Below are 27,135 nucleotides of genomic sequence, written 5' to 3' on the forward strand. Positions count from 1 at the left end.
GAGACGGGGAGGGATTTGGACGAGGGGGGAAAGAGGTGAGGGAGGGGTGGAAAAGGTAAGAGAAGATAATACACATGAACATGCATGAGGAAAAGTACTCAGAGCAGCTGCGTCCTCAGTCTAAACTGGGACCTCAGGGAGCGGGAGCAGTGCTGAGTGGGCGTCTGGTAGATTGTTAGCGCCGGTATAAAGGTCAGGCAGAGGTTACATGTAGGCTTTGTGTAGGCGTCATGTGTGGCTGTAACGGCTGGATGATTAATTGCAAAACTAGCAGCTCAAGCAGGGTTTTTTCATCACATTGGAGGTTGCCATTATGATATATTTTTTACTGATCATCTCGGAATGAAGCAGATATTATTGTTCATTATGTTTTTAACAGTAGTAGCCGATTACCACAGTATCTGTTCTACTGGTATGTGCTCTTGGAATCGCTGCCTGAAAGCAAATATTGGATTGAGTATGAATATGTGGCCAGTTCAGAGCAAGGACACATTTCTCGAGCTGACACAGTTACAGGAAACAGAAATCATTAGGGATAACTGCTTGAGGAATAGTTACTATTTCATCGTGTCAGTGGCCAAGGTGTGTAATAGAGGTCCAGTTGAAGGCTTTGGGTGGCTCAGAGTTTGATTTGGCTCACTGGGAGAAGTCAGTAAACCGTCCTGCTGGCTGGAGACCTTCTTACCTGAACAGGAAACAGAGGAGGCCTCACAGCTGTGCAAATGCTGGAGATTAGAGCACAAAGAAACTAAACTTACATTGCAATGCCAAGGAATTAATCATGAGCACTGTATGAGAATGGCATTTATTATGTGGCAGTAGTTCTCTGTCCAGTATTGTCAGCTTTTGATGAACAGATTAGTCTTGGCGTATAGCCTCCTCTGAGCAGTATAAAAGGTTCTGTTTCTGTTTCCAATTATTGCTCACTCTGTTGGAAGGAAAATCACAACTAAAGGAAAAGTGTGTTTATTTTGGTTACATTAAAGTTCTCCATAGAATGAACTGAGTACCAACATAAAATTGCATTATTGAGGCGACCTAGAGGTTAGTGAAGCAAGCGGAGTGCTCCTAGTATGTGTTATTCAGATTAACAGAGTCAAGTGCAGACGGATAATATCCCGAAGGGAATCAATAAAGTGACTTACTTATTGTAAACATCTGCTCCTGTTTCTATAGAAACCCCCCAAAAAGCTGTGCAACCTCAGAGTTGAGCACCATCACAAATATCTATTACAGGAATCCCTTGACCTCAGCTGTCAGTACTTTAATGCTGCGGACTGGGACGGGGTAGGATTCGAGGACCGGGCGGTGGGGTGGGGGTGCGACAGCAGGGAGATGTGGAGAGACGCCATGTGGGAGAATGAATTAATGAGCCACCAGCTCTGTGACAGTCGCTGTGTGTTTGTCCGTTGCCTCTACAGCACAGCAGTGGCGTAATACCCCGCTTTCCACGTCTTGCAAGCCAGATTTTTCTTCCATTATCCGCTCTCAAGAGACACGGAATTATTGTAATGAGGCAGGTCAGAGCCCAGGTATAAGCTGTGTTATTGTTGGTGCTTTCACCTCCATTGCTTTCCAGACAAGAGAAGTAGTTCACAAAGTGGGTAAAGCAATAGTACTTATACCATCACAGTGTTTTAATGGTGTGTAGGCTCTGATTTGCACACTAAATATATGTTCAATAAGGGTTTCTTCATATGTCAGAGATGATTAAAAGTCAGGATGAATCAGCATGATTTACTGGGAGTTTGGCGTGCACATTTGCACAGGTGTGAAAGCTCATCTCCACCCTGATACAACCCAAACAAGGTAATCAAACCAAATTCCTGGACAATCTTGGTGTGAAAACATGAAGAGACTTTATGTTCTGACATTAGTTCCTCCAGATACCAGTGGCCTTTTTTGGCCAGTTGATTATTGTAATGTTTTATTCACACAGGTTTTGTGAATTAATAACAATTACCGTGGCGTAGGTGGCTCAGTCGGTAGAGTGGGTCAGCTCTCAGCTTCTGCAATTTCGCTCCACCATCCTGAAGAGTTTGTCAGAAAGACACTGAACTTTAAAACTGCTCTCAGTGTGGAGCGAGTGTCTCGCGCGTGTGTGTGTGTGTGTGTGTGTGTGTGTGTGTGTGTGTGTGTGTGTGTGTGTGTGTGTGTGTGTGTGTGTGGCTAACATTGTAAACCACTTGGGGTTCAGCTAGTGAAAAAGTTCTATATAAAAGTAAACTCCATTTATTTATTTGAGAAATTCTGTCATTTGAATTTGGAGCGCATGAATGCATCGTGCATTTAAGCATAATTCGTCACAATTAAGTCAATTTTATACAATTTGTATATTGTGTGTGTTGATACTGCAGTAGAAATTAATTTGCAAGATATTGTTCAGCCCCAAAGATGTGCTTAAATCTTTCAGTTGGACTCTGTTGATGCTTCAGGTTAAGTCTTTATCTTGAGTTTGTGGATCTGTGAATGAATCGGAGAGGAACGGCATCTGGCAAAAGAACTAGTCAAGTCTATGGTGCAAGTTTCGATGACTTGCTGTGTAAAAAGGAGCAGCCGCTGCCAGATGGGCTTTTCAGTGCTATCATTATGCTGGTATGCCTCAATTTAAATCATATGATCCTGTTTGTGGCCCCTGAATGAGTTTAACAGCCCTGATTTTGGGGATTTGTGTGTGTGTGTGTGTGTGTGTGTGTGTGTGTGTGTGTGTGTGTGTGTGTGTGTGTGTGTGTGTGTGTGTGTGTGTGTGTGTGTGTATCAGCAATCAGCACTCAAACACTCTTCCTCTACCTTGTTGTTCTGTCACGACACATTTAGTCAAATACAGCTGCATTCATAAACTTAGTTTTATGTCCTTTATTTCTTTTTTTCCCATTTCTTCTTCTGAAATTATTTCAAAATATTACATGAATGGGAGATTGCCACTGTTTTAAGATTATGAAACAGATATCTAGTCAATAAAGTTGAGGCTCACTTGATTTCAGAGAGGAAATTAGTCTGAAGAGGGATGAAGGGAAAATGTTGACAATGCCGCGGTCTCCCTGGCGTTTCACTCCTCTACCCCAGAACTACCCCTCTCCCTTTATTCCTCATCTTATCTCCCCCACACTTGTTCCCTCCCCCAACATCCCCTCATGCCTCGGGACTTCGGTTCTCAGTTTAAGACATTTTAATAGCTTCCTTTTCTAAACAATCCGGCTGCCAGGGGAGCCGATAGCATCTCTGCCACGGAGCGCCTCCTGGAGGAGGTTCATTTCAGAGGAAGTGCCACGGGCGCGGAGTGCTGTGCTGAGATGTCAGCACTAGATGGCATTGGCAGTGTGCTGTAGCTTTGAACTCTGCTCTCTCTGCTATCTCAAGATAAACTATGTCAGACATTACACATATTCTTCCTGTATCGCCCACAACCCTTCATTCATAGCATGATCATCTTTCTGTGGGTTACAGTCATTATTTGCTTTCAAGATCATGTTTTTTTGCAAATACAAAGAACACAACAACATTTTATCTGTAGGATTATGAAGTTTTGAAATGGACAATGTTCACAAAGTTATATTCTTCAAATATCAAATATATATTGGAGGATCCTTTCACTGCTGCTGATCTGGGATTTCTGCCTATGCTTTTCCAGAAGTTTAAGTAGGAGGCCAAAACTCTATTAATTTCTCATGTGGCTTTCATAGGAAAAGGGTACAGGAATTTAAACACAGTCAGAATAGCTTCCAAGCAGCGTTTGGCTTCACCTGCTGCACAGCAGTCTGGCACCATGATTGATACCGCCATCCATCAGGTGAAGCAAAACAAGCTCATTCTTCCTGTTTGTGACAGCGACGGTGTTCTGTGGTGAAGCATCCGCACACAGAGGTTTCTTTTTTAACCAACAGCTACACATCAGGGTGACTTTGAGACAATAATAACATCAGTACGGGTGATAGGAGGCATTCGACGTGCCTCCGTCTGCTCTGATCACTCATGTTGTTTGTATTGTCTTGTTTGCTTGCTTGCATGTATCCTGGTTTCCCTCTCAGTATTGATATGTTATCGTAAAAATATTTAAAAAACAAATGTTACTATAGTTTCATTCATTTTTGTGATTTTTTTTCTTAAACTCTTGCTTCCTCAGTGCAGGATTTGAACTTGCTTCGCCTTTCAGGCTGAAATACTGCATGTGTCCATGCTGTGGAAGAATTTCGGGAGTAGTGCAGCCAGAAAGAGGTTGACCTTGTGTCCCTCGCGGCGCTCTGCGAGCGCCAGCGGCCGAGTCCTCGTCTGCCGAGAGCCCGGCCCCCCCCCTTGAGTGACAGCATCCTTCCTCTTGTGGTCTCCATGGGAACGGGCGAGTGTTTTCCCAAGTAAACCCAGCGAAACTCTGCACCACATCAAACACCGCCGCCATGAGTCAGCCTCCATCTCTACAGGGAGTCCAACTATAGCAGAACTAACTGCTTACAAGGCAGTGTGCAGCACACTTAATGGACTGTGGTTTCCGACTTGGCCATGTTGGATCAAGTTTTTCAAGTTGGTAAAACGGCTTATGTATGGCTTTTGCCTGAATTGCTAACCTGCATGCGTGCGTAGTATCCAATTCACCTATAAAACTAGTGTACAAACCATGTAAATGGTCACATTTAGAGCTGTAAGTCGTTCTGTCTGGAACAGAGGATTACAAAGAGCGGGGCTCTACAGCTGGAAGACATTAACTCTGAAAATGATGGCAGCACTGCCCCATACACCCCGATGATCTCATCTTTTACAGAGGTTCGGACTTACACACAGCTTAACCCCGGTCACACACAAGACCAGCCAGCATATTCAAACACACATGTTCCCAGGCATACTCTCACTTCCATTTCAAACAAAGGGCGCACCTTAAATAGAGTGTTTTACTTCAGTGTTTTCTTCTGTCCGAGCAGGTCGATCGCCCACGAGCAGTGTGGTCATAATGCTCTGGGTGAATGCAGGACCGGTGGTAATATCAGAGAATGTGTTCCCAGAATCTTGTAAAGCAAAAGTTCAATGCATTTATTATTAAATACGTGAATGAAGTTAAAAAAAATAAAGCTCACCCTAGCCAGTATAATTAGGCCTGTGTTTGGAAACGGTGTGAATGCAGGTGCAGTGAATGCGAGCACCGATATCCAGATAGCTGTGTAACATGAGGATTCCACTGGGGACTTCGGAGCATGTTTGTGTGGGCATATTTGCATGACAGGACCATTGTGGAGGCCTGGCGTGAAAACAAAGCCCATCTCTGTGGTTTCTGTGTGGAAGAGCTTCTGCTATAAGGCATGTTGCACTGAAGAGCCTTCAGTGAGAGGCAGTGAATTTGGAAGCGAGGGGGGGGTGCTGGCGATGGTGGGTGCGGTTAATGTTTCTCTCTCTCCACGTGGAATGCTGCGACGCACGCATGCACTGTCATCTCCCTCTCATGTCAGTATTTGTACACTGTGTGGGAGAGGAACTACAATTCCACATGTGCACACTCTTTGTGTATCTTCGCTGCTCGTTTGTGTGAGTTGTGCTGTTTATATTTAGCGATGTAAGACATTACAATAATGAGCACTGATGTGGGCGGTGGGTGTGGCTTTCTGCCACACTGACACAGACACTAATGACCTTAATCATGACCTAACAACATCGCCATGGTTACCTCCTACTCTGCAGGGATCCAAGAGTGTGCAAATGTCTGGGCCCATGCATTATGCCTCTTTACTGTAGATCTATTGATGGCCGTAGCGCCGCAATGTTATTTCCCATTAGGGGACATGTAAACTGATCTCTGTTGTATATCAGCTTTATATATACACAGCAGTCTCAATTTGTTGTTTCTACTTACCCTGTGCGCAATTCCTGGTGGCATTGATTCAACAAGGGGCTAACATTTTGGCTGCAGCATCCTACATCACAAGGTTGCTCGTTTTCAACTGAACTCTTTTGACTGTGGAGGCTTTTTGAGACCAGTTGGTATTTTGTTAACTGTCAGAGGGTGATAGACTGTGGTCAGAAAGGCACAGACATGGTCAGGAACAATACTCAAGGAGGCATTTTAACAGTTATATCTAATTAAGTGGCCAATCAGTATTTGAAAATTGTAAAGACTGAATTAGAAAATAATATTTTTGCATAATACAGGATAAAAAACACACAGTATGTGGTAGCTGCTAATCGTAACGTCAGAGACCCACAACTGAAGATAAAAGCAACGGCGCAGTGACGACTTATTGCTATTGAATTAGCATTCACATGAAAACCGAACTATAAATGTAAAACAGTCATGCAACCAAGGCTATTGACTAACAGTCTGCCAGAGAGAATTTCAAATGCATTTAGTTTTCTTTGGAAATTTCCAGTTGGTTTGTATGAAGTTATGTCAAGAGGTTATTAACTGTGAACATTTTCTGAATGCACTTGTACTTATTTGCCCTAAAATTGGAAAATTGTGGGTGTTTTTTCATTCACCATTTTTTCTGAGCACACAGAGAACTTCGGCTGTTTGTGACCCCAAACTAAAATAAGGGTGAAAATTCTGTTTGAGCATTTCATTTAGCGTCACGTTATTATTATTGCCTAATCTCTGTTTTTCTGCTAATCGAATCATCATTCTGTTTCCTTAATTATAGTGTTTCTCTTGTCATTTTATATAATGTGCATTAGTATCAGTTTTAAACTTCCTTTCTTCCATTTTTCTCATCATTACTTCCTTAAACTGGCATGGAACATTGAGCCCTCCTTTCCGAAACATCTGGATTTGTCATAATTTGCCCTCTGAGTAACACTGTGTCTCTAAGACCTATATTTTGATTTTCCGTCAGTTCAACAAGTACAACTGGCAAGGAAAATAAAGCCGTTTTATTCTAAGAGGATTTCTGAATTGCTGCAAAACATATGAAAACCATTTTGTTCTTAGAGGGCAATTTCAGCCACACACAGTGAAAATGAAACGTGAAAAATAAAATATAGCCACATGTCTCAGTGACATGAGAAAAATTAGCTTCATCACAGACATCAGAAGTGTTGTCACGGGATTTTATTCAAGGATTTTTTTTTTTCTGTCGATGTTCTGCTGCTTGTTGAAGTTCCGCACCTGGAAAAGTCGAATTTCACATGTTGCCTCTCCAGTTGTAAAAACTCTGCAATCTGTGCTTCATCAGTGAAGCAGCCACCCACTCGCCACTTTCCATCCACCTCTGAGCGATAACCCCTCTCTCACTACTCCCCGACACTCTCCCGACAGCGTCACACTCTGCCAGCCTCCGTTAATTTACTGCAGCGGCACACACACACACACTGCAATCACTGCATTCAGCAACAGTTTATTTTATCCAATCAGCCAGAATGCATGAGAGCACTTTAGGCTGTGTAAACCGCAGCAGCGCAAACACGACCGGCATTGGGAGACAAATGCAGAAAGAGACAGCAAGAGAAGCAGATTGGACTTCAGAAATGATGCATGTCTGTGTGCGTCTGCTCTACTCTGTGTGTGTGTGTGTGTAGCAGCTGGTTCTGGTCAGCTGATCACTTTTGGAGGCTGCTATTTGCTGACTGAGCTGGGCTGGGCTGAACCATGCACAGCTGCAGTCAGTGTGTGTGTGTGTGTGTGTGTGTGTGTGTGTGTGTGTGTGTGTGTGTGTGTTTGTGTGTGCTGGAGGAAGAGAGAGGGAATGAGAGAGAGGGAGAGAGAGATGTAAGGCTGCCAGTGTGTGAGCTCAGCAAAAGCAACATTAGGGGCTGCAGACTGGAGCAGAGCGGTTGTGCAGAGCGTGTGAAGCGGGACTGCTGGAAGTGAGGCTGGAGGTAAATCCAGGACAGGGGCAGCAGGATGGAGCCTTAGTTCTCACACTCGGCTTCAACAGAGCGCAGCGCCACTGGCTGGACCAGAGGGGCTCAACTCCACTGTGTCACCACACCAGACCGGGAACCTGAGCTCAGGTGACGCTTCACACTGCCGGACGAGACCGAGCTGGACTGGGAGTCTCTGGCAGCAGTGGATTATGGGTTGCTCGGCCAGCGTGGTCCTGCTGCTGCGCTCGGTGGGCGGAGCCGACTGCGGCCACATGTGTTCACGACAGGACCAGATGTCGCTGGATGCCGCCACACCCACCCTAGAGGGTTACACCTCCACCGCCTCACCTCTGACCATCATTGTCATGGTAACCGGCTCGACCTGAAAGTCCCCGTTACCCTCTGAACGCATGTGTGGGCAGGTAGCAGTTGTATGTCGGTGTGCTTAGCCATCATATTTACAGGTGTGTGTCTTGTGAAGATGCTCAGTCATCCAGGTCTTGAAGATGATTCACATCATATGAAACAGACTCTTGCTTTATCAGCTTTGGGCTCTGTCAATGCAGTGTAAAAGCGCTATATAAGTGTAGACCATTTACCATTACCATTACCATTTACCATCAGCTAGATATGTGTTGTGTTTTTATGTGATGTAGTGTTTAATACACTCAACCGAACAGGTCAGCCTTCTGTTTTTCTCCATTTCCCCCCCAACAGTCCAAAGATTGTTGTTTGAGGTTGATTAATGACTCCAAATTACTTGTAGATTTGAATGAGATTGTGAGACTCTCTGTCTTTGACAGCCATGTGATCTACTGTTGACATGCGTCCTGCCTTCACCCCTGTGATCAGCGGCTGCAGCCTCCTGCAGCTGGAGGTTGGATGAAGTAGCGTAGAAGATGCATGGGTACATGTTTGAATGTTTTTATGCAAGATGCATGTTTCAAGTGAGTTTTTCATTAACTTTGACTGAGTGTAATTCCTGTCTTTCTTCATTTTCTCTCAAGTTTTAACTCTCTATCTGCAGCCGTCTACTCTTTAATCCCATGCTGCTGAGGTTGATACATGATCGGTGATTGGGGCCTGGTTGTTTCCTCTGACAGCTGAGAAGCAGAGGGACGGAAATGAAAGGAGGAGAGTCGAGGGGGATGGTGGGGTCAGACATGAGGAATCTACTTTCTGTGGGAAAAAGTCTGCTTTCTCTGCATATGGCTGACAGAGAACATGATAAAAATAGCTTGTTAAACAGAACCATCATTAATTTGGTGGATGAGAGCTGTTTGGCGAAGTGAATGAATGAATGCATATAAAACTGAATAACTGAGTGAAGGAACTCATGAATGAATTCCATCTAAGTGTTTCTTCTTACCGACTTTTATGTTCAGGACGTTGGACATCTGTTTGGTGTCTGTATCGAGGAGTCTTGGCCTCAGTTATCTTCCCAGAAAAGTCCTGGTTTCCATAAGCCCAGTGGAAAAATGTTGGAGTTTTGGCAGTGGCGCGGTCTGTGCAGTCGCCTCTTCGTTTCTTTTTTCTTTCTGTGTCTTTTGGTGCCTGTTTTCAGAATGGTCGTCACAAATGCTCACACTGCAGTATCGTGGCTACCTACAGACGATGTTGCAATACCTACGTTGACACTTTTATTGAGGCCAAGCAGTGCTCGAAAGTAATGCAGTAATGTCTTTTTTGCATGCGGTGCACTCATGTCACAGTGAAAGATGCATCACTGCCTACAACTTTGCCAGAGTCTAAATCTCACTGAAACATTTACAGCTTAAAGGTCATAATAATGTCTGCAGCTCTGGTTTCTGCAGGTTTGGTGCTTGTATATCGTGAACCCATGTGTGATCCATTAAAACAAAAAGCCTGATCCAGATTTGCTATGGCTGCTTCGAGTAAAGGTTTTCTTATGTGTGATTGCATCAGACGTTTAGAGAGAGTGAGGTAGTTTGATATCAGAAAGACCAATGAAAAAAATAATCTCATGCCACCTGCTTAATGGAAACACACAAAGGATTAATGAAGCTTTAGTGAACTCCATGAAGTCTTGTTTTGAAGATGTGAATGAGACTGACCCGGTGTCATCGTATACAGGAGTTCCAGTGTGAAGAGTGTGTTTTTCCAAGTTGCTCTTAAGAAAAAAATGTCTCCAAAATCATTCACTGAAGCTGTTTTGAACTGCCGTTTCTGATGCTGCAAATGTTATTAGCCTTTGCAATCAATCAGTCAATCAAGCTATATTTATACAGCACTTTTAGAACAATTAAATGCAGCACAAAGTGCTTTACATGGTGAAAACAAAATAAAACAGAGCGATACCCACACAGTACATAGTGCTGAAAAGCAGCCTCACCTCAGGTTCTTGTATTGGAATGATGATTAAAGAGCCGGTGCCAAAGGACCTGAGGGTTTGATGAAAGTAAATCTGTAAAATTGATCCTGAAAAAACACAGGGAGCCAATGTAATGCCTTGAAAACCGATGTAATGTAATCCTGCCTCCCGGTCCTTATCAACACACGAGCAGCTGAGCTCTTTGCTTAAGGTGAGAGAAAGCAGGGCATTACAGTAGGCAGACCGACTTGTTCAGTAAATGTAAAATTTGCATTGTTCACCTATGGCTAAATATGTTTCTGCTTCTTTCTTGTGAAACCACTGTAGTCTCTGGACCATATTTCAGCACTTAATGCTCTTAGTTCACTGAGGTCCATTATGCCTTCAGTTTGTTTATAAGTACGAGTTTTCTCTTTTTTTCAACATATCCTGACCTGTTTCGGTTGGATTCTCCCGTTTTCATTAGAAATGTCATCCGGAGGTGGACGACGTCTCTTTCATCAGCCGGTGTTAATCTACTCATGACAAACTTTTGTGTCTTTTGGAAGAAGTATCACCAGAAAAAATTTTAACTGGACCACCAACTCAACATGTCCAATCGGCCCTAAAGAGGTAGCAAACTCTGTTTTCCATCAGAGGAATGAGGTCTAACAGGAGTATCAGCCCCCATCGGCTGCAGTGTGTTTCTGACTCGATGCTGCGTTTCTCCATTGATGTGAAGCAGATGGCTTCTGTCTGGTTTCTGCTCCTCTTTGCTGTCTCAGCAGCTGTCTCTGTCCACCCGCTCTCTCCCTGTCTGTCTTCCTATCTCACCCTTAATCAGTCCATTTTACTTCTCCACACTTTCTCACTCTCTGCGTTTCTCACACTTTTCATCACATTTTCCCCTTCAACAGGACGATACGCCTTTAAACACGACGCAGGCCAGCTTGTGGTCAGTGGAAAGCCATGAAATCTTGATCTCTGTCTTCGCCTTCAGTTAGTTTCATGAAGTTCCCGTCATTCATTTGTTGTCTTTTTAAAAAAGAAAAATATAGAACAACTTATCAAAGTAGATAGAAGACACCTTCCTTACAGAGCTTGAACCTCATTGCAACTTTAATCTGCAATTGTAGTGCATTTTTTTAATATATCCAGCAATTGCTGGAAATCGTAACCTTATTGTGTTTCACTAAAGCTTATTTCATCATGATAATTTGTCAACATCAGGTTTTCATCACTGTTTCTCCTCAGAAATTAGAAGGAACAACTGTTTTGAAAATGATTTCCCCTGACTGCCAGATTTTTCCTGCTGTTGTGTCCAAGAAACTCGCCGCTGCCAACAAGGGAGGGACTGCCCCTCTCTTTAAAAGCTCTAGAGATCTGCCTCTTCTCCGTCTTCTTACCCTCCCCATCTATTCCTGCCCTCTACAACTGTAGTCTACCAACGCTAACACCCACGCTTCCTCACCCCTGCCAGGAAAAAGGAAGGGAGAGCTCGGGGAACTGAAAGAGAAATGTTAAAAGGGATGTTAAACAGGTGAGAACAAGGGGAAGAGACGGAGATAGAATCAAAGGAAAACGGAAAGGAGTGTGCTGCTCGGGATGTTTGATGAGATGAGGGAGCGGCGGGGTGGGATGGAGGGATTGAGGCAGCTGGTGAAGAAGAGAAGAAGGATGGCGGGTGGGAGGGAGTGAAGGGAGAGGATTTGGGTGCAACTGCTGGCGCTCGCTGCAGCAGACATGAAATGGACCTAAAGGCGTGCATGGCAGAAAGTGCAGTTCTGATTCACCGTCTCACATCATTAAATGTTACAGGAAAAGGAAAGCATGCAGCAGACTAATGCTTCATTTAAAAGTATTGCAGTCCAGGTGCATTTTTCTGGGACTTAGTTGTTGTTTCCAAAGTTCACAGTTTCAGATAATTCGATTCCTGCATTTGAGAATCACAGTTGTGTGATTTCTACTACAAGACGAACTTCAGCTGTCACTGACTTTTACCTGTCGTAAGCCTGGTTGTACAGTAATGAGATATTTCACTGTACCTCAAAAGAATTTACCAAATTGACTTAAGACTTGGTGCAGACCTAAGAAATTGCCTTGTTTTTTGTTTTTTTTATTTCACATATTCATGAAAGTGGGCGAGTCTGTCAGGGTTTGGTTTCAGTGTAATGTTTTGGAGAATCAGAGGTCAGAGGGCGTTCGCAGTCTTTCTTAGATTCGATATGAGGCGACTCCATCAAAATCATTTTGTGAACAACTGACCTAATAACCATGTCTTTCTGCTGTTTTTCTCTCAAGACCTCTTGTCTTCTGGCATCAAGTCTAAATGATACAATCCGGTTAGTTTATATTTTATTTGGTCTGCGTCTGCCATAGTTGTCCTGTATAAAAAGCAGCTGGAATACAGGAGGCAGATTTCCAAAACAACCACAAAGCATTAACAGGTCAGACAGAACGGCTCTGAAACAACAGTGTCATCGACCATATATAAAAGTTAAGACATGTATTCATGCGTCTTTCAAAGGAGGAAATTGTGGTTCATTCTTTAATTGCTTCAGGTTGTTTGTTCTGAAGGGCAGTGCTTTAAGAATCTTAAAAGCACTCTGGGAACGATGAATTATTGAGTTTAGGTTTGTGATCTCTTATGAAATAAGTTCAACAAAAGGTACTGGCTTTATGTATACTCAGAAGTTGTTTCCTCTTGTGCAGATCTCTGTTCTGCTAATGTGGGGAAGTGAGGCTGCTCTGCATGCAAGTATTTTCAGATAAACAAATATAGAACTTGATCTGTATTTTGACTATTACATAATCTACCTGTATAGCTGGCGTTTCTATATTTTGTTTCAGTCTGATATATTATAATGTATTTATGTTTTATGTGTATATTCACCTATAAGCAGAATCCAACAGGCATCGGTTGACATTCATATCGGTGTATAGCACCTGAGGGCTACAGACTTGACTATCATTGTGCGTTATGCAGTTAAACTGTAAGGTTTTCTGTGTGCTGTAACCTCAGATTGACTGTCTGAACTGCCGCAACTACCATTCGAATGAACACAGACTGGTGAACGCGGTGGAGAGAATTCTTATTTGCAGGGGATTTTGTATATGTGCACTTGTGGTTTTGAGTGTGTGCGCGCGTGCGTGTGCGTGTGCGTTTAGGGGACATCAAACGTCAGCTTCCTCTTCATTCACGTGTGCAGACACAAACCTATTCAGCCTTAGTTCTGCTTTTGAAAGTGCACATGCCTCTCGTAGAGTTCGGATTTAACTTTTTGTCTTTTGGGTGATTATGACACTACATCTTTATGGCAATGAGCTTCAGGAGTAAAATCACCTTCAGGAAGAAAAATAAGGGCAAGCGAGTGCGATCGGACTTCAACCGGCTGAGTATTGTATGTATCTGTTTGTTTTTGTCTTCCTCCGGTAGTTTTTTATTAAAGTCATGATTTATAATCGATGACTCATGTTTACTGTCAGTTATAGTCTTTAATGGTATTTATGCTCATTTATTATTAATAGATTAAAGTTTAATCTGAACTCCTTTGAAAAGTTTATGATAATTAATGGGCCCTGTGTTTCCTCTTCTTTAAAGACTTGGTTTTATCAGCATATTGATTACGGCCCTGATGGGAAGAGCTAAGTACAGAGAGAGCACAATGATAAGAGTATAATGCTCCACTGAGCAGATCACACATCACAGTAACTGACAGATGCCATTTTGGGAGAGTGGAGTCAGAGTTTCCGTTCAAACAGATACTCTGACCATGTCACATGGGTGACAGCAGAGTCACCACTCGCATTAAAACTTCATCCACTTCTCTTGTTGTGTAATTTGTCTGACCTCTTCACGTTCTGAAAAAAGTGGCTTTTTTAAAGAATGCTTGCTGATTTTTTTGATTACATGATTCTAGCATCACATGTATTTGTCCTGTACTTAATTTTATTGTTGTACTGCTGTCCTGTCCAGTTTGTAACAGGGTATCTGTCAAACATCAGCTTGTATTGTTTACCTCTCTCCACCGTTGGATAAATCAGTATTGGATAGAAAACCTGGAGTCTCGCACTGTAGGAGCTGAAGTTATTATGTTTATGGAATTTTATTTGGTAGTGCTTGTGATTGAAACAAGGAGTCATTGATTTACAGAGACACTATAATATACCCCGGCTGCCAGAACTGGAGCAGAACAGAGGAATAATTCTGTTGGAAATACATGCATCTCCATGCTGAATAGTATGAACGTAGTAAGTGTACCTAAGCAAATTTTACATGACACATGTCAACAAACTAGCTTATCTTTCTATCTTTCACACCAGTGTATCCAATTTGCCAGTGTTCATACGCATGATGGTGATTTTGTAGTCGTTCTGGAGTAGCAGCCTCCTGTGTGTGAATAAATGTCGACAGTCTTTGTGAAAGATGTGTGTGAGGGTCTACTTAATCAGAAGCAAGGTGAAAAATAAAATTAAAATGGTGAATAGAGAACTCCACTGAGGCACTAACTCAAAACTCTGCTTCAGGAAGTATAAAACCTGCTGACTTTTAGTGCTGCACTGGAGTCAGTATTAATGCTGTGCGTTCTGGGTGGCAGCAGCAGCACTGAGGGTCGTCATGAAGCATGGATCACCTTGTGTTGAGTTACATTCTTGACCGTCTCCCCCCCTGTGCTCCTCCCCCCCCGTGCTGGCTGTGGGCCACGGGGTCTGTTCTCGCTCTCAGGCTGTGGTCGGTAAAAGCAACGGGCTGCACTCTGCGTGTGAACCAAACCAGCCATCATCTGCTTCCTCTGCTCTCCTGACCACATCCAGCTCTTGCTCTTGCTGCTGTCGCTGCTTTTGTTGGTCTTCTGTGACTGACGAAGTAGCAGACCTCAGTCCTTTATCCAGTTCTTATATAAGACGTTTAGCATGTTGTTCTTTGAGTCAAAGACCGGTTACTAAATTGCTCACTGCAGCAATTTAGTCATTTTCTCTGTGAAAAGAGAAAGTTGGACTGCAATGAAGACATGCCTGGTGTGATGTTCGTTTCTCTTTTACAAGCTGTGGTTTTTAGTAATTGTAGTTTGAAGCGCTGTGTGAAAACCGAACTTTCGTGGCTGGACTCGTTTAAGGCCTGTTTTCCTGTCAAGTCAAGAAATGTTAGGGACTTTCATTTGGTTAATGCATGTGACACTGTCTTTTAAAAAGAGAAAACCCCACATTATTCAGTAAAAGCACCTTTCGGGTGATTTTGCTGTTGGTATATTGTACTGTGGGGCGTGTCAAAACCTCACTTCAGCTATGATGTTACTTCCTCACCAGCTTTATTTAGGCACACAGGAAGTTTTGTGGGCTTGTCCATTTTTTTCATATTTAAGATTTGTTTGCAACATACTCCATCACATCAAGTTATATTGCATCATATTATATAATATTATATGATATTTTGGCTTACTGTGGTAAACCGTAAAACTGTGGTAAAGTGTGATGTACATTGTCCTAGGCTTTACTTCTTATTGTCTCATGCTAGCTGTTGCCAAAGCTGTCCGTCCCTGGGAGAGGGATCCCTCCATACTGTGGTTCTCCCCAAGATTTCTTCTTTTCCCACTGGGTTTTTGGAGTTTTTTCTTGCCGGATGTGAGGGTCGAAGGCGGTGGTTGCTTCGTTCTGTCTCGTTACTGTAAATATTGACATATTACCATTATGCTTATTCACTGTTTTTACTTTACCGACCAATGTAACATCTTGAAGCCCTCTGAGGCAACTGTTGTTGTGATACTGGGCTATACAAAAATAAATTGATTGATTGATTGATTGATTGATACACCAAGATTAAATTGCTGATCAAATGCCTGTCTTTGCTTTGCAGCAAGAGAAGCCTAAACTGATCGATCCTCTGGACTATGAAGCGGTCATCTCTGAACTGGGGGATGAGCTGAAGGAAGACCCTCTTCGAGACCTGCTTTTATTTCCTGACAATGATTTTACAGTAAGTGTTTCTTTCCATGTTTTATGCAAACTCAACAAAATTACTGCATTCCGATGCAGCGTTTTCATTTTATTGTTTAGTGTAGATTTCCCCACATTTGGTTATTTTTTATTTGTTTCTTTAACCATTATCAGTCAATGGGAAGATGACATCAACAGGTGTGATTGTTACTTCCCTTAAAAAAAGTTCTCTACGTAATATCTTAGTGTCTTCAGTGTGTTTTGAACCAACAGTAAAGTTATTCGATTTACATCAAGAAAAACTAATAGCCTTAAAAATACATGATAGACTGAGATGGCTGCTAAATAATGGGCAATAATCAAAGAACTGATTTGTGACTTCAGATTTAGTTGATTTGGCCTTTTTACTGTCTTTTTCAAAGGCAGGAAAACTCCTCTGGCTGACTTTTTCTTTCAGGCCAGTAAACCTGCTGACAGGGAATAATTGAACAGATCTAAACAAATACGTCCTCAGCAGTCAGCTGCACATGTAGGTGGTTTACGTCGCCAACAGCTCCAAGTTTCCTTACTGTATCAATTAGAATTCCAGCTGGAGCGCTCGCAAGAACTGAGAACTAATCTGAATAAAATGGCGTCATTATAAACCCCGCATGGCAATGTGAATTCAATTCAGACTTTTTATTTTAAGCATTGATTTACAGTAACGGTACCGAAAAGTCGCTTTTTAATTTGGCAGTGATCTACCGATGCTTAAAAGGCAATATGTGCCACTCAGCGTGACACATTTGTTCACACTAATAACGCATGTCGAGCATTACGGTCTTTTCATTACGGCCGGTGATTTATTCTGCTTGGCTCTCTTTAGCTCTTTGTTCATTAGCGCCTTCATTAGAGTGCTAATGCGCTGCTGCAGATGCGCGGATCCCCTGTACATTAAAATGGCCTAATTGGCTCCTTGTGGCGAGGGGCTTCGTTTGCCTGTGGACCCCTGAGCTGTAGCTTTGGTGCATTACTGCCGTTTCACAGTTCTGTCTGGCTGGAAAACAGTCGCCTCCGACTCCCTTCATCTCTGCAGCCTTCAGTCAGTTTCCATAATTGTAAGTAAAAGTGGTTTGGCAGAGTAGCACTTATGCACAAAAGCTATTTACTAGATCCCCTCTTTGCCAATGGGTGAGTGAACTCAGTGCTCTGGTGAACTGATTGGATTATGTGTAAATCAAAGCCTGTCAGCTCATAAGAGAGCTTGTTCCTATTCTGTTTCTGCATGGAAGTATTCTGCTGCAGTCATTGTATTTCAAGAGGAGCGAATGAATAGACATTAATATAGAGAATTGCTTTCTGCCCATTGTTCTAAATGAGATATTAACATTAAAGCAAGAAACCATTATAGAGCTGAGTCTGCTGCGAGGCCGTTAGCTTTGTCTGGCTGTGGTTGAAACTTAAAGTTTCTTCCTTTTACTGGCTGATGAGAAGAAGGTACTGTACATACTGGAACCAGGCTTGTTTCTAGTTATTAACTTGCACGCTTCAGCCTACGGGTTACCTTGTTTTCCATATAAAACCTGCTTTCACTGGAGGAAATTTCTCCAAATTCCCAAAGAGCTGTTTTAAAATTGTAGTCTACTGTCACACAACTTTTGAGGAAGGAGGCTGCTGTTTGCTGTTTGCCCTTATTAATAGCGAGGTTCTGCACGGCAGGTAAACAGCCCCAAGAGGTCAAATGATTCAACTGACTAATAATTTGTTGTTCACTACCAGCAAGACAATCATTTAGCCAACTTAGAATAAATCAAAGTTGTGTTCTGACATTTTTTTTTCTACTATTCCTCCAGGTGTCTGTGGTGCCTCAGGAGAGAAGGACTCTCAAGTCAACAGTTCCTGAAGGGGCAGAGCTACAGGCGGAATGTCTGCTGGTCAGACAGGTATTGTGTGTGTGTGTGTGTGTGTGTGTGTGTGTGTGTGTGTGTGTGTGTGTGTGTGTGTGTGTGTGTGTGTGTGTGTGTGTGTGTGTGTGTCTGTGTGTGTGTCTGTGTGTGTGACACAAATACTCTGCACAGGACTTAAGTACAACTGGTGAAAAGGTTTCGGTTTTCAATGGTTAGGTTTGTCAGTTGACTGTCTGTCCTCACCTTCACTCCTCCTGATGCATGATGGGTGTGTGCTTCTTGGGTCGGTGGTTCTCTGGCCATGGTCGCTGTCCGCCCTGGTCCTGGGGGGGGGGGGTGGCGCTCCTGGCCCTGTCCTTCATCGGGGGGCTCCTGGGTGACGGGGGTGCTGCGGCATCCCCGGACCCCCCTCCCCCCCCCCGCTCTCATGCACACACACGTAGGGCTTTGGGAGGCGGGCTTATCAAGTTGGGTGTGGTGGAGGGGGCCATCTAAGTGGCCCCAATCACTGCACCCTTCAGTGGCTCGCCTCTCAGTCTTAATTGCACTTAGTCATCTAACACGACCAAATACATACAAACACACACATCGGGGGGTCTTGGCGCGCTGTGTCGGGGGTGGGGCTGTTCAGGTGGATGAGACTGCTCGTTTGGCCTCACTCACGGCACGGTGTGGTTACTGACCCTCAAATTTTAATCGCAAACAACATATACTCCCATCAACACCCAAGAGACGGAGGGGGGGGAGGGAGGGCAATGGGGTCTTCTGCGCCCCCGTTTCCAGGTTCCTTCTGGTGGGGGGTGGGGCGGGGGGGGCTGTTGTTTTCCCCACAGGCCGGGGGTTTGGAGCGGCTGTGGTTTGGGGGGCTGCTGGCTCAGGGGGGTGCATACCTGTCTGCGGCGGGGGGGTGGGGGGGGGGGGGCGGCAGTTGTGGGTGGCGGGGGGTTCTGGATGTGGGGTTCGGTGTTCCCTTGCCTTCCGGGGGTGTCTCCCACAGGATGTGACAGTTGGATGACGCGGGAATGTGAGTGTGTTTGGGGTAGGATGGACTGTGTGTGTGTGTGTGTGTGTGTGTGTGTGCGTGTGTGCGTGTGTGCGTGTGTCTGTGTGTCTGTGTGTCTGTGTGTGTGTGTGTGTGTGTGTGTGTGTGTGTGTGTGTGTATGTGCGTGTGCGTGCGCGTGCTTGTTAGCGTGTGCGTGTGCGTGAGAGGGTGTGAGTGTGTTGGAATGTGAGTGTGTGTGTGTGTGTGCGTTTGGTTTAGGGATGAGTGGTTGTGTGTGTGCGTGTGTGCATGTGTGTGTGTCAGTATGAGTGAGTGGGTATGAGTGTTGGGTTGGGGCGGGGGGGAGTGAGGCGGGAGAGGACAGGGGGTGGGAGGGGTGGGCCGGGTGGGGGACGGGCGGGGGGGTGGGTTCCGGGTGGGGGTCGTGGGGTGGGGGGGCGGGGTGGGGTGGGGTGGGTTGGGGGGGGGGGGGGGGGTGGGGGGGGGGTGGGGGGGGTGGGGGGGGGTGATGCCCTGGATCTCGGGGTGCGTGGCCGGAGCGCTGGGGGGTGTACTGGCCCGGGGTGGGTAGCCGCCCGTGTGGGCTGGTTCTCCCGGGTGGGTCATAGCCCTTTGCCTGGGTGGGGGGTTGGCTCCTGGGCTCTTGGGCCTTGGGCTCTCGGCCCTGCCCGCCCCGGGCGTCCGGCGCCCGGGGTGGACCGGCTCCTGCCGGTCATGGCTCCGCGGGGCCCGGGCCCCGGGACTGCCGGGGTCCCCGGCCGGGGCTTTCCTCTGCCCCGTTTCTGGACTGGAGCGTGGGCGTCTGCCTGGGGGGGCGGCTTGGATCCGGGCTCTGTGATGTCCGCCGGCTGTCTGGGCTCTGAGGGCCTCTCTGGCCTGCTTCTGGCCTTCTCAGAGGTCAGAGGTCATATATGCATGATCACTATCACCATCACTGTCACCATCATATTCACATGATCACGTTGATCTTTAATCACTCTTTACATACTGGGTTACCTTGTCTTCTTGTGGTGGTTAGACTAATGGTGATCTGTAGCAGACCTCTCTTGATGCACGCCCCTAGTTTACTACTAGTTACGACTAGCTATATTCAAAAAAAAAAAAAAAAAAAAATACGGTTTGTGGTGTCCTTGCATTTCCCTCCTCCCCTACACCTCCTTTTATTTTTGTGGCCTGGTCTGTTCACTAATATGGTTTGGAAAAAAAGGGGGGAAAAAAAAAAAAAAAAAAAATGTATGTATGGTTCTGTAATTTTCTGTGTTGGTTGTCGGCTCTGTTTTGGTGTTGTCTAGATTGGGGGTTTGGGATTGTTCTAGGTTGCGTGTGGTGCGTCGACAACACTGTTTTGTATTGTGACTTTGTACATAGGTTGTGCCGCCCCCCCCCCCCCCCCCCCCCCCTCCGTTCTCCCTCTCTTTATCTTTCTCTCTTTCTGTCCCTGCTCTCTGAGCGTTTCCGTCCCGGTCCTGTCCGGTAGCCATGCCGGATGCCAGCTTTAAATAAAGGCAGCAGCAGGAGGAGACTCAGTCTCCTCCTGCTGCTAATATTAAATCTGTTCGGATAGTAAAAGGCTACAATCATACAATATTGCACGCCCCAGCTACCGAACAGGACAAGGGAAAAAGAAAAAAAAAAAAAGGTTTGTCAGTTGAGGTTGATCTCAATACGCGGCCCCCCCCCCCCCCCCCCCCCGACGTCAATACAGTAGTTTATCAAACGCCTAAAATAAGCCACGTGCGTCCACGTCAGTTCACTTCACTTCAAGCAGCCACAAACAGAAGGGTTCAGGTCGGAGGTAATGTCTCCTCAGAGGGTGGTGGCAAAGCTCCCCAGAGACGGGTACGCCTGCCAGACTCTATCTGGAAGCATGTGTGAGACGTCCTGTTTACGGTTGACAATATTCTCTGGCTGTTTACAAGTTCTGACATTGTCAACATCTGTTTTAATAACTCTGAGAACGTTATGAGCTGACGTTTTCACCAGCAGGCAGGATGTGAAAGTATCCTGCTGTCTGCTGTTTGAGAGCACTGCTTCAGCCAGACATGTGATCTTCAGATATGTAAAGATATCCTTATTTATAGACCCCCTGGGGACAGAGTCTTAATTCAGTTTTATTATTTAAGTAATCTGATGATGAATCCCAGCCTGCACATTAGCAGCCCGGCCTCAGACTTGCACGTTCTCTGAAGCTTCCTTTCATTGTCTGCAGACGTTTCAGACCCTCATTTTAGCACGTTAATATTTAAAACTAATCTTCCTCTCTCCCAGGCTTGCAAGTATTATAACTCGGAGCTAAATGTGGTCCAGTTCAAGTATGATGACTATGCTGGAGACTACCGTCTGCTGCCGAGGTAAAACACTCACGACGCCGCCGACTTGAGCTTTTCACACACCTTGGTTTTTTTGGTTTTTTTTTCTCATGATCGAGGTCTGATCTAATCTGAGATGCCACAGTTGTGGTTGTCATCTCTCTTATTCGGTTGACAGTTTTAGAGAGACCTAAATGTTAATGTCAGAGAACTCACACCGAAGGCGGTGCTGCTGTAGAAGTGTGAAAACAGACTCTTCAATACAAAGATGCAGCACCTTACTGATAAAAGACGAGCAGCATGACCATCAGATGAGTCTTTAAACATTTGTATTTTGGACAAGCATTGGACCTTTGTCCTATGGAATTCCTCTCCTGGGCATTTACTTGGTACAAGTGATGAAATAAAGAGAATGACGAGACTCAAGATTAAAACTGTGAAAGTACAATAAAGAGTTTTCACTTCATGGAGGCCTCAAAGAAATGCAAACAATCTTTGTTGAGAAGTCAAATCACTTATGTAAAAGCATTGATGGACAGTTTTTGGTGATCTAGCCTTCAGGGTCGCTATTTCATATATCACACTGTGTGTCCATAATGTTGTGAAAGGTTTTCATCTTTTTTTACATCCATATTTTGTGCCTTGCCGAGCAGCTACCTTTCAGTCAGTTTCACTGCTCTAGTGTTGAAGAGAAAGATACTAGTCCCTCAGAAAGATGCCAGTCCAAAACACACAGCGGTACTGAAAAAAAACACCTTAAAATGGTCAGAAACACTCACTTAGTGCACATTTTTGACATTAATGTGGCAGAACCAGGATGAAAACACAAACACACAGCAGACCGACTTGGTTTAGGCAATTTAGTCTTGGTCAGAGTCAGAGAACCAACAAAGAGACGGTTACACCAGAGAATACAAAATGTGGTCCAAAAGGCAGGCATGGGTTCAAAACTAAGACTAACCAGATGTAACAAAAGGTACGAGGTTTGACAAGATAATGACTGGACTGGACACGCGAGAAAACTGGCAACACACAACACTGACGACCGCACACTGCAGAGACAGCAACCATTCTGAAATGAAGAATTACATCTGGCTGCTTAGATTTATGTTTTTACTCAACTTTTTGTTTAGAATTAGTTTTTATGAATGAATAGTGTGATTCTTTCATGTTTTGCTTGATTCCATGTAATGCGATATGGTCGACTTTCGGAATTAATCTTCAGTTTTGTTTGACTTGCTGAATTGATAAACGATGTGCCGCATTTTTTCCTGGTGAGCTCCCGGTCCCATAAGTGGCCACGAACATCAAGGATAACCACAATTTATTACACGGAGCTGGGAGGTCAGTAACAAGAGCAAGATGGTGTCTCCTGTCGACTGACGGAGTCGGAGAGGGAAGGCATTCCGCTCGGAGAGAAGTTTGCTCTCAGCGCTCCCTCCTTCCCTCGCCGTCAGTCGCCCGCTCGGGCATCTGTTCAATCAGCCTGTCAGTCATTCAAGCGGAGTTTTGTAAGTCCCAGAGAGACCGACCCGGAGCGGCTTCTCAGCCACAGGAATGTCCTCCCTCTGTCCCAGGGGTTGCCACTGTAGTCCTACTCTTAGTTCACATGACCTCTGCAGTGACGTGCAGGAGAAAATATTCAATTAGATGAAACACTAGAAGGAACGCACACTTCGACTAGATGATCCCATTAGGTTCCTGTGATTTTTTACATGACACAACAGTTTCATGGCTTGTTTACTAAACAACTGGGAGCTCACAGATTTACAGAACAAGCTGAAGTGAAATACACCTTAGAAACTATTGTCCAGTGTTTGATGCACAGCCGCTGCGTAAGTGTGTGTGTGTGTGTGTCTCGATTTGAGTGCAGTGATCTTCACTCGTGCGGGCCGGTATTAGCATTCTCGTGTCAGCAGTCATCAGAAATCCCCCCCCCCCCCCCCCCCCCCCCCCCCCCCCCCCCAAAAAAAAAAAAACATTGTCCAACAGCAGATTTTGTTGGCTGGCTTTTACGACCGTGTGACTTTCAGCAGAGGGTGGTTCCAGCGTTCCCCTCCGCAGACTGCAGCCTCGCTGTCTGCAGCTCGCGGCGCACACACAAAGACATTTTATGCCAAAGCTCACACACAAAGCCCGGCTCGCCTGTGAAATCAGCGGAGCGGGATCGAGTGAGGACTACCTATTGTTGACTCCTGACAGTGAATTGTGAGGCAGATTCAGCCACCCACGTCCATTTTCACTCAAACAGACTGCAATAATTGAATTTCAGAAATGGTTTTCTTTTTCTTCTGTCACCGCTTCATATTATCAGACATTTCCTCAACATGTCCTCCATGCCTCCCTATTCTTTTTTTTAATAGGAAACTGTACAAAGCGGAGAAGCTTCCATCCCATTCTTTCGAGATCGATTATGAAGATGTGGACAAGGATGAGGTCAGTAATGTCCATCTCGTGTCAAAAGCTTTTTCGGAGCAAATGCATTACACACCGGCTCCATCCGGGCCCTTCGTGTACAAATCAGTTTAGAGCAGCTGTAAAGCTGTTAAAAGATACTCTGGGACATCAGTCAGTTCATTACAGGTCCGTGTGACATTGCTTATGAGGGTAATTTCACTGACAAATGACGATCCTATAAGAGAACGCCTCCTTTTTGTCTATTGATCATCTTCTTTCTTCTGTGTGTCTGCAGTCTGTGTGACTACTTTCCAAATACAACTTATGAACCAGCATTTTTAGTGTAACGATGTATATATATATATGTATATATATGTATGTATGTATATATATATATATATATATATATATATATATATATATATATATATATGTAGGCTACCTAAAATGTTATTTTTGCTGCACTCGCATCATTTAATAATGAAGCATCCCTGTTTGTTTTACAGGATACCACCTCACTGTCCTCTTCCAAAGGGGGAGGTGGAGGAGGTGGCGGCGGAGGAGGAGGAGGAGGAGGAGGAGGGGGAGGGATCGGTGTGTTTCGATCTGGCTGGCTGTACAAAGGAAACTTCAACAGCACCGTCAACAATAGTATCACAGTGCGGGTGAGGAGCTGTCAGGTGGTCTCTGTTTTACACGGTTTGTGTGTTCACCCGAATCGGCACCACTCTTCACCTGTTTTCACTTAACAGTGTCAAACGTGACTCTCTGACCCGTTAAACTCTTTCTGAACTTGAATTGTATTGTTTTTTTTCCCAACCTGAAGCCACATAGATTTTCCAGTTCATTTATCGCCACCCCACACCCTGCTTTATTGTTTTTAGGTTATTCGATAACTTTGGAGAGTGATCATTTGTTCCTTATGTCAGGTTAATACGGTTGTGTTATGTCTCTGCCTGTGCAGTCATTCAAGAGGAGGTACTTCCAGCTCACTCAGCTGACAGATAACTCCTACATCATGAACTTCTACAAAGATGAGAAGATCTCCAAGGAACCCAAAGGGTGCATCTTCCTCGACTCCTGCACGGGGGTTGTTCAGGTGGGATTTGAAGTATTTATTAGACTGAAAATCCATGTGTGGCTCAGATGCTGTCATATAGTATATTGACCATCAAAATAACTGTGAACTACAAGAAGTCATAAAAATGTGCTGAAGTTCTCTGTTTTAATTTGCAAAAATCAGTTAAACGTCTCAATGAGAGGTTAGTTGAAATTGTTCTATCACTGAACAAAAGTAATGGTCTAATAATAAAGAACTGTCTGGAAGAAGAATGATCACAGTGAGGGGAAAGGAAACTAGTCGAAACTGCAACATCTGTCAAGAGCTCACTTCATCTCATCCTTCCTTTTATCTCCCAAAAGAATAACCGCCTGAGGAAACACGCCTTCGAGCTGAAGATGAACGAGGTTACGTACTTCGTGCTGGCCGCGGAGAGCGAACAGGACATGGAGGAGTGGATCAGCACCTTGACGCGCATCTTACAGATCAGCCCTCACGACGGACCGGCTCCAGATCGCAAGAGTCTGGACCTCACCGAACACCGGCAGGGTGAGAGCACAGCCCGGCGGCTGCAGACGCACGAGCGCAGAGAAATAAACAGCATGAGTAGTAATTTATAGTGAAAGGAGTATTTATTAAGAGACGGATACCAAATTTTTAGCATAACTCAGACATATGGATAAATCATACTGCCTTTAAAGAGGCAGAACTTTCTATGCTGTGTTCAGCAAAAATGTGACCTTTTCCTCAGCGCTTTACTTACTCTCAGCTAAATAATACCTGTCGTCCTGCCATGATCCTAATGGGGGCTTTCCAACCGGGTAGGGACTTAGTCTATAACGTCACTGTTAGGAAATGAGACCTGACACGGCACAGAGACTCCACCTCGGCTTAGTCCATCAAATGCAGTTATTACAACCGGCGTGTGCCAGCTCCATGAGCGATCGGGCCCCGGGCCCACGGTCTGCGGAATAGCATAAAACACTGATAGGCTGTTGAGAATTGAGGGAGTGATGTAATAGCGTCAGCCGTTATGGCTCCGCGGTCTGCTAGCACGGCTCTAAATCAGCGCGCTGCCGTGCGCCGACCTACCATTAATGAGCCATTTTGTTCAGCATGGCCTTCGGGAAGAACCGCTCCAGGCAACATGAGGGTTATATTTCTGCAGCAGTCAGTCATCCTGATTATCGATGCATCCCACAAATTGAGCCATATTTTATTCTGGAATGGAGATATGTCTGCAGAATGCGGTTGGTGGACCCCTGAACCTATTTTAGAAAATGTTATGTGGCCCTTAATGTAAAACGGGCCGCTTAGATAAACTTTCCCATGCACTCAATGGCATGGAAGTCACTCTCTCGTGACCGGCGATCGTGTTATTCTTCTCCACAGACGTATTTGACCTGTCGCTGAGTGACGGCTGTTTGCAGGAAAATGAAGAAACTACAGAGAACGGCATCAATCCAGAGCTCGCAAAGGTTGGCTGCACTGACAGTTTTTTTTATTTTTTTTTATTTTGCGATTCCCCTTTCCCCTTTGTGGGGAAACATGCAGTTGAAAATAGACTTCTTTTGTTAAATACATTGAGTGAATCAGTTGTCAGCAAACGCAACTACATGCACAAGTTGCTTTTTCTATATACAGTATTTACAATATAAGTAGCTATTTAAGTGATATTTAAATGACAAAAACTCATGCTGTCATTGATATGAAACAATACTTTCAAGATCTGGTCTGTGCGCCTGTGAAATCTATGTGCTAAACATAAAAATGTGAATTCCCATGTTGCAGAGCTCCTTATTCTCAATGACGACTCCATGATTCCATGACTTTACAACAAGAAATAATGTAATGGTGAAGCAGAAGATGAAAAAAACTTAATGAACTGACATCCCAGAGTATAACCCATCACAACGTTTCATAACAGCATAATTTGAAATTCATTTGTGTTTTGGGAAATCTTTTTTTAATCAGGCTGTACAGATAAACATACTTGTATTCATTAGAAATGTATATAGTGACTGTAATAGTCTTCATAACTGACCTCCAGAGGCCCTTTACAAGACCACAAAAGAAAAATTCAAATCTAATCTCACTAAGTTAACCTAACACAAACACATTACCGGTAACCGCTGTAAGAGCCGGAGACATGAAGCTATTTATTACATGCAGTGAGTTTCTCCTCTCATTTCTCTCTTTTCTCCGGCCGGCCGTCCTGTCGCAGTATATCTCTGAGACGGATGAGGGGATTCGCTCTGCCAGAAGAGAAGAGCGGCTGAATCTGTTCTCTCTCGATCCGGACACCCCTGTAAGTACGGAGGCTCCGGCCGCTCGCCTCAGAGTTCACAATATGCATGCTAGAAGGATGTCTCACACTTTATTTCAGCTTAAAACTATTATATTTAAGTCATATAACTAGGATTTCATGACATTACATTTGACTTGTACACTT

The 27,135-nt window shown here is 44.5% G+C and overlaps 1 protein-coding gene across 6 annotated transcripts in view; it reads left to right on the forward strand.

Annotated features, from left to right (window-relative positions):
• dock10 (dedicator of cytokinesis 10) overlaps positions 1–27,135 on the forward strand; it is a 63,739-nt gene that overhangs the window by 11,047 nt on the left and 25,557 nt on the right. For 3 of the 6 annotated variants that reach the window (XM_030107839.1, XM_030107835.1, XM_030107836.1), the window contains exons 1-10: positions 7,736–8,150; positions 15,948–16,067; positions 17,860–17,949; positions 21,186–21,268; positions 23,590–23,662; positions 24,130–24,288; positions 24,588–24,722; positions 25,046–25,232; positions 26,076–26,161; positions 26,908–26,991. In XM_030107839.1, the coding sequence (XP_029963699.1) occupies positions 7,992–8,150; positions 15,948–16,067; positions 17,860–17,949; positions 21,186–21,268; positions 23,590–23,662; positions 24,130–24,288; positions 24,588–24,722; positions 25,046–25,232; positions 26,076–26,161; positions 26,908–26,991 (1,176 nt within the window). In that variant the 5' untranslated portion in view covers positions 7,736–7,991. Of the gene's footprint in view, positions 1–7,735; positions 8,151–13,288; positions 13,495–15,947; positions 16,068–17,859; positions 17,950–21,185; positions 21,269–23,589; positions 23,663–24,129; positions 24,289–24,587; positions 24,723–25,045; positions 25,233–26,075; positions 26,162–26,907; positions 26,992–27,135 lie in introns of those variants that run through there. The other 3 variants (XM_030107834.1, XM_030107838.1, XM_030107837.1) reach the window with 3 other exon arrangements.

The sequence above is a fragment of the Salarias fasciatus genome, chromosome 14, assembly GCF_902148845.1.
Source record: "Salarias fasciatus chromosome 14, fSalaFa1.1, whole genome shotgun sequence".
NCBI lineage: Eukaryota > Metazoa > Chordata > Actinopteri > Blenniiformes > Blenniidae > Salarias > Salarias fasciatus.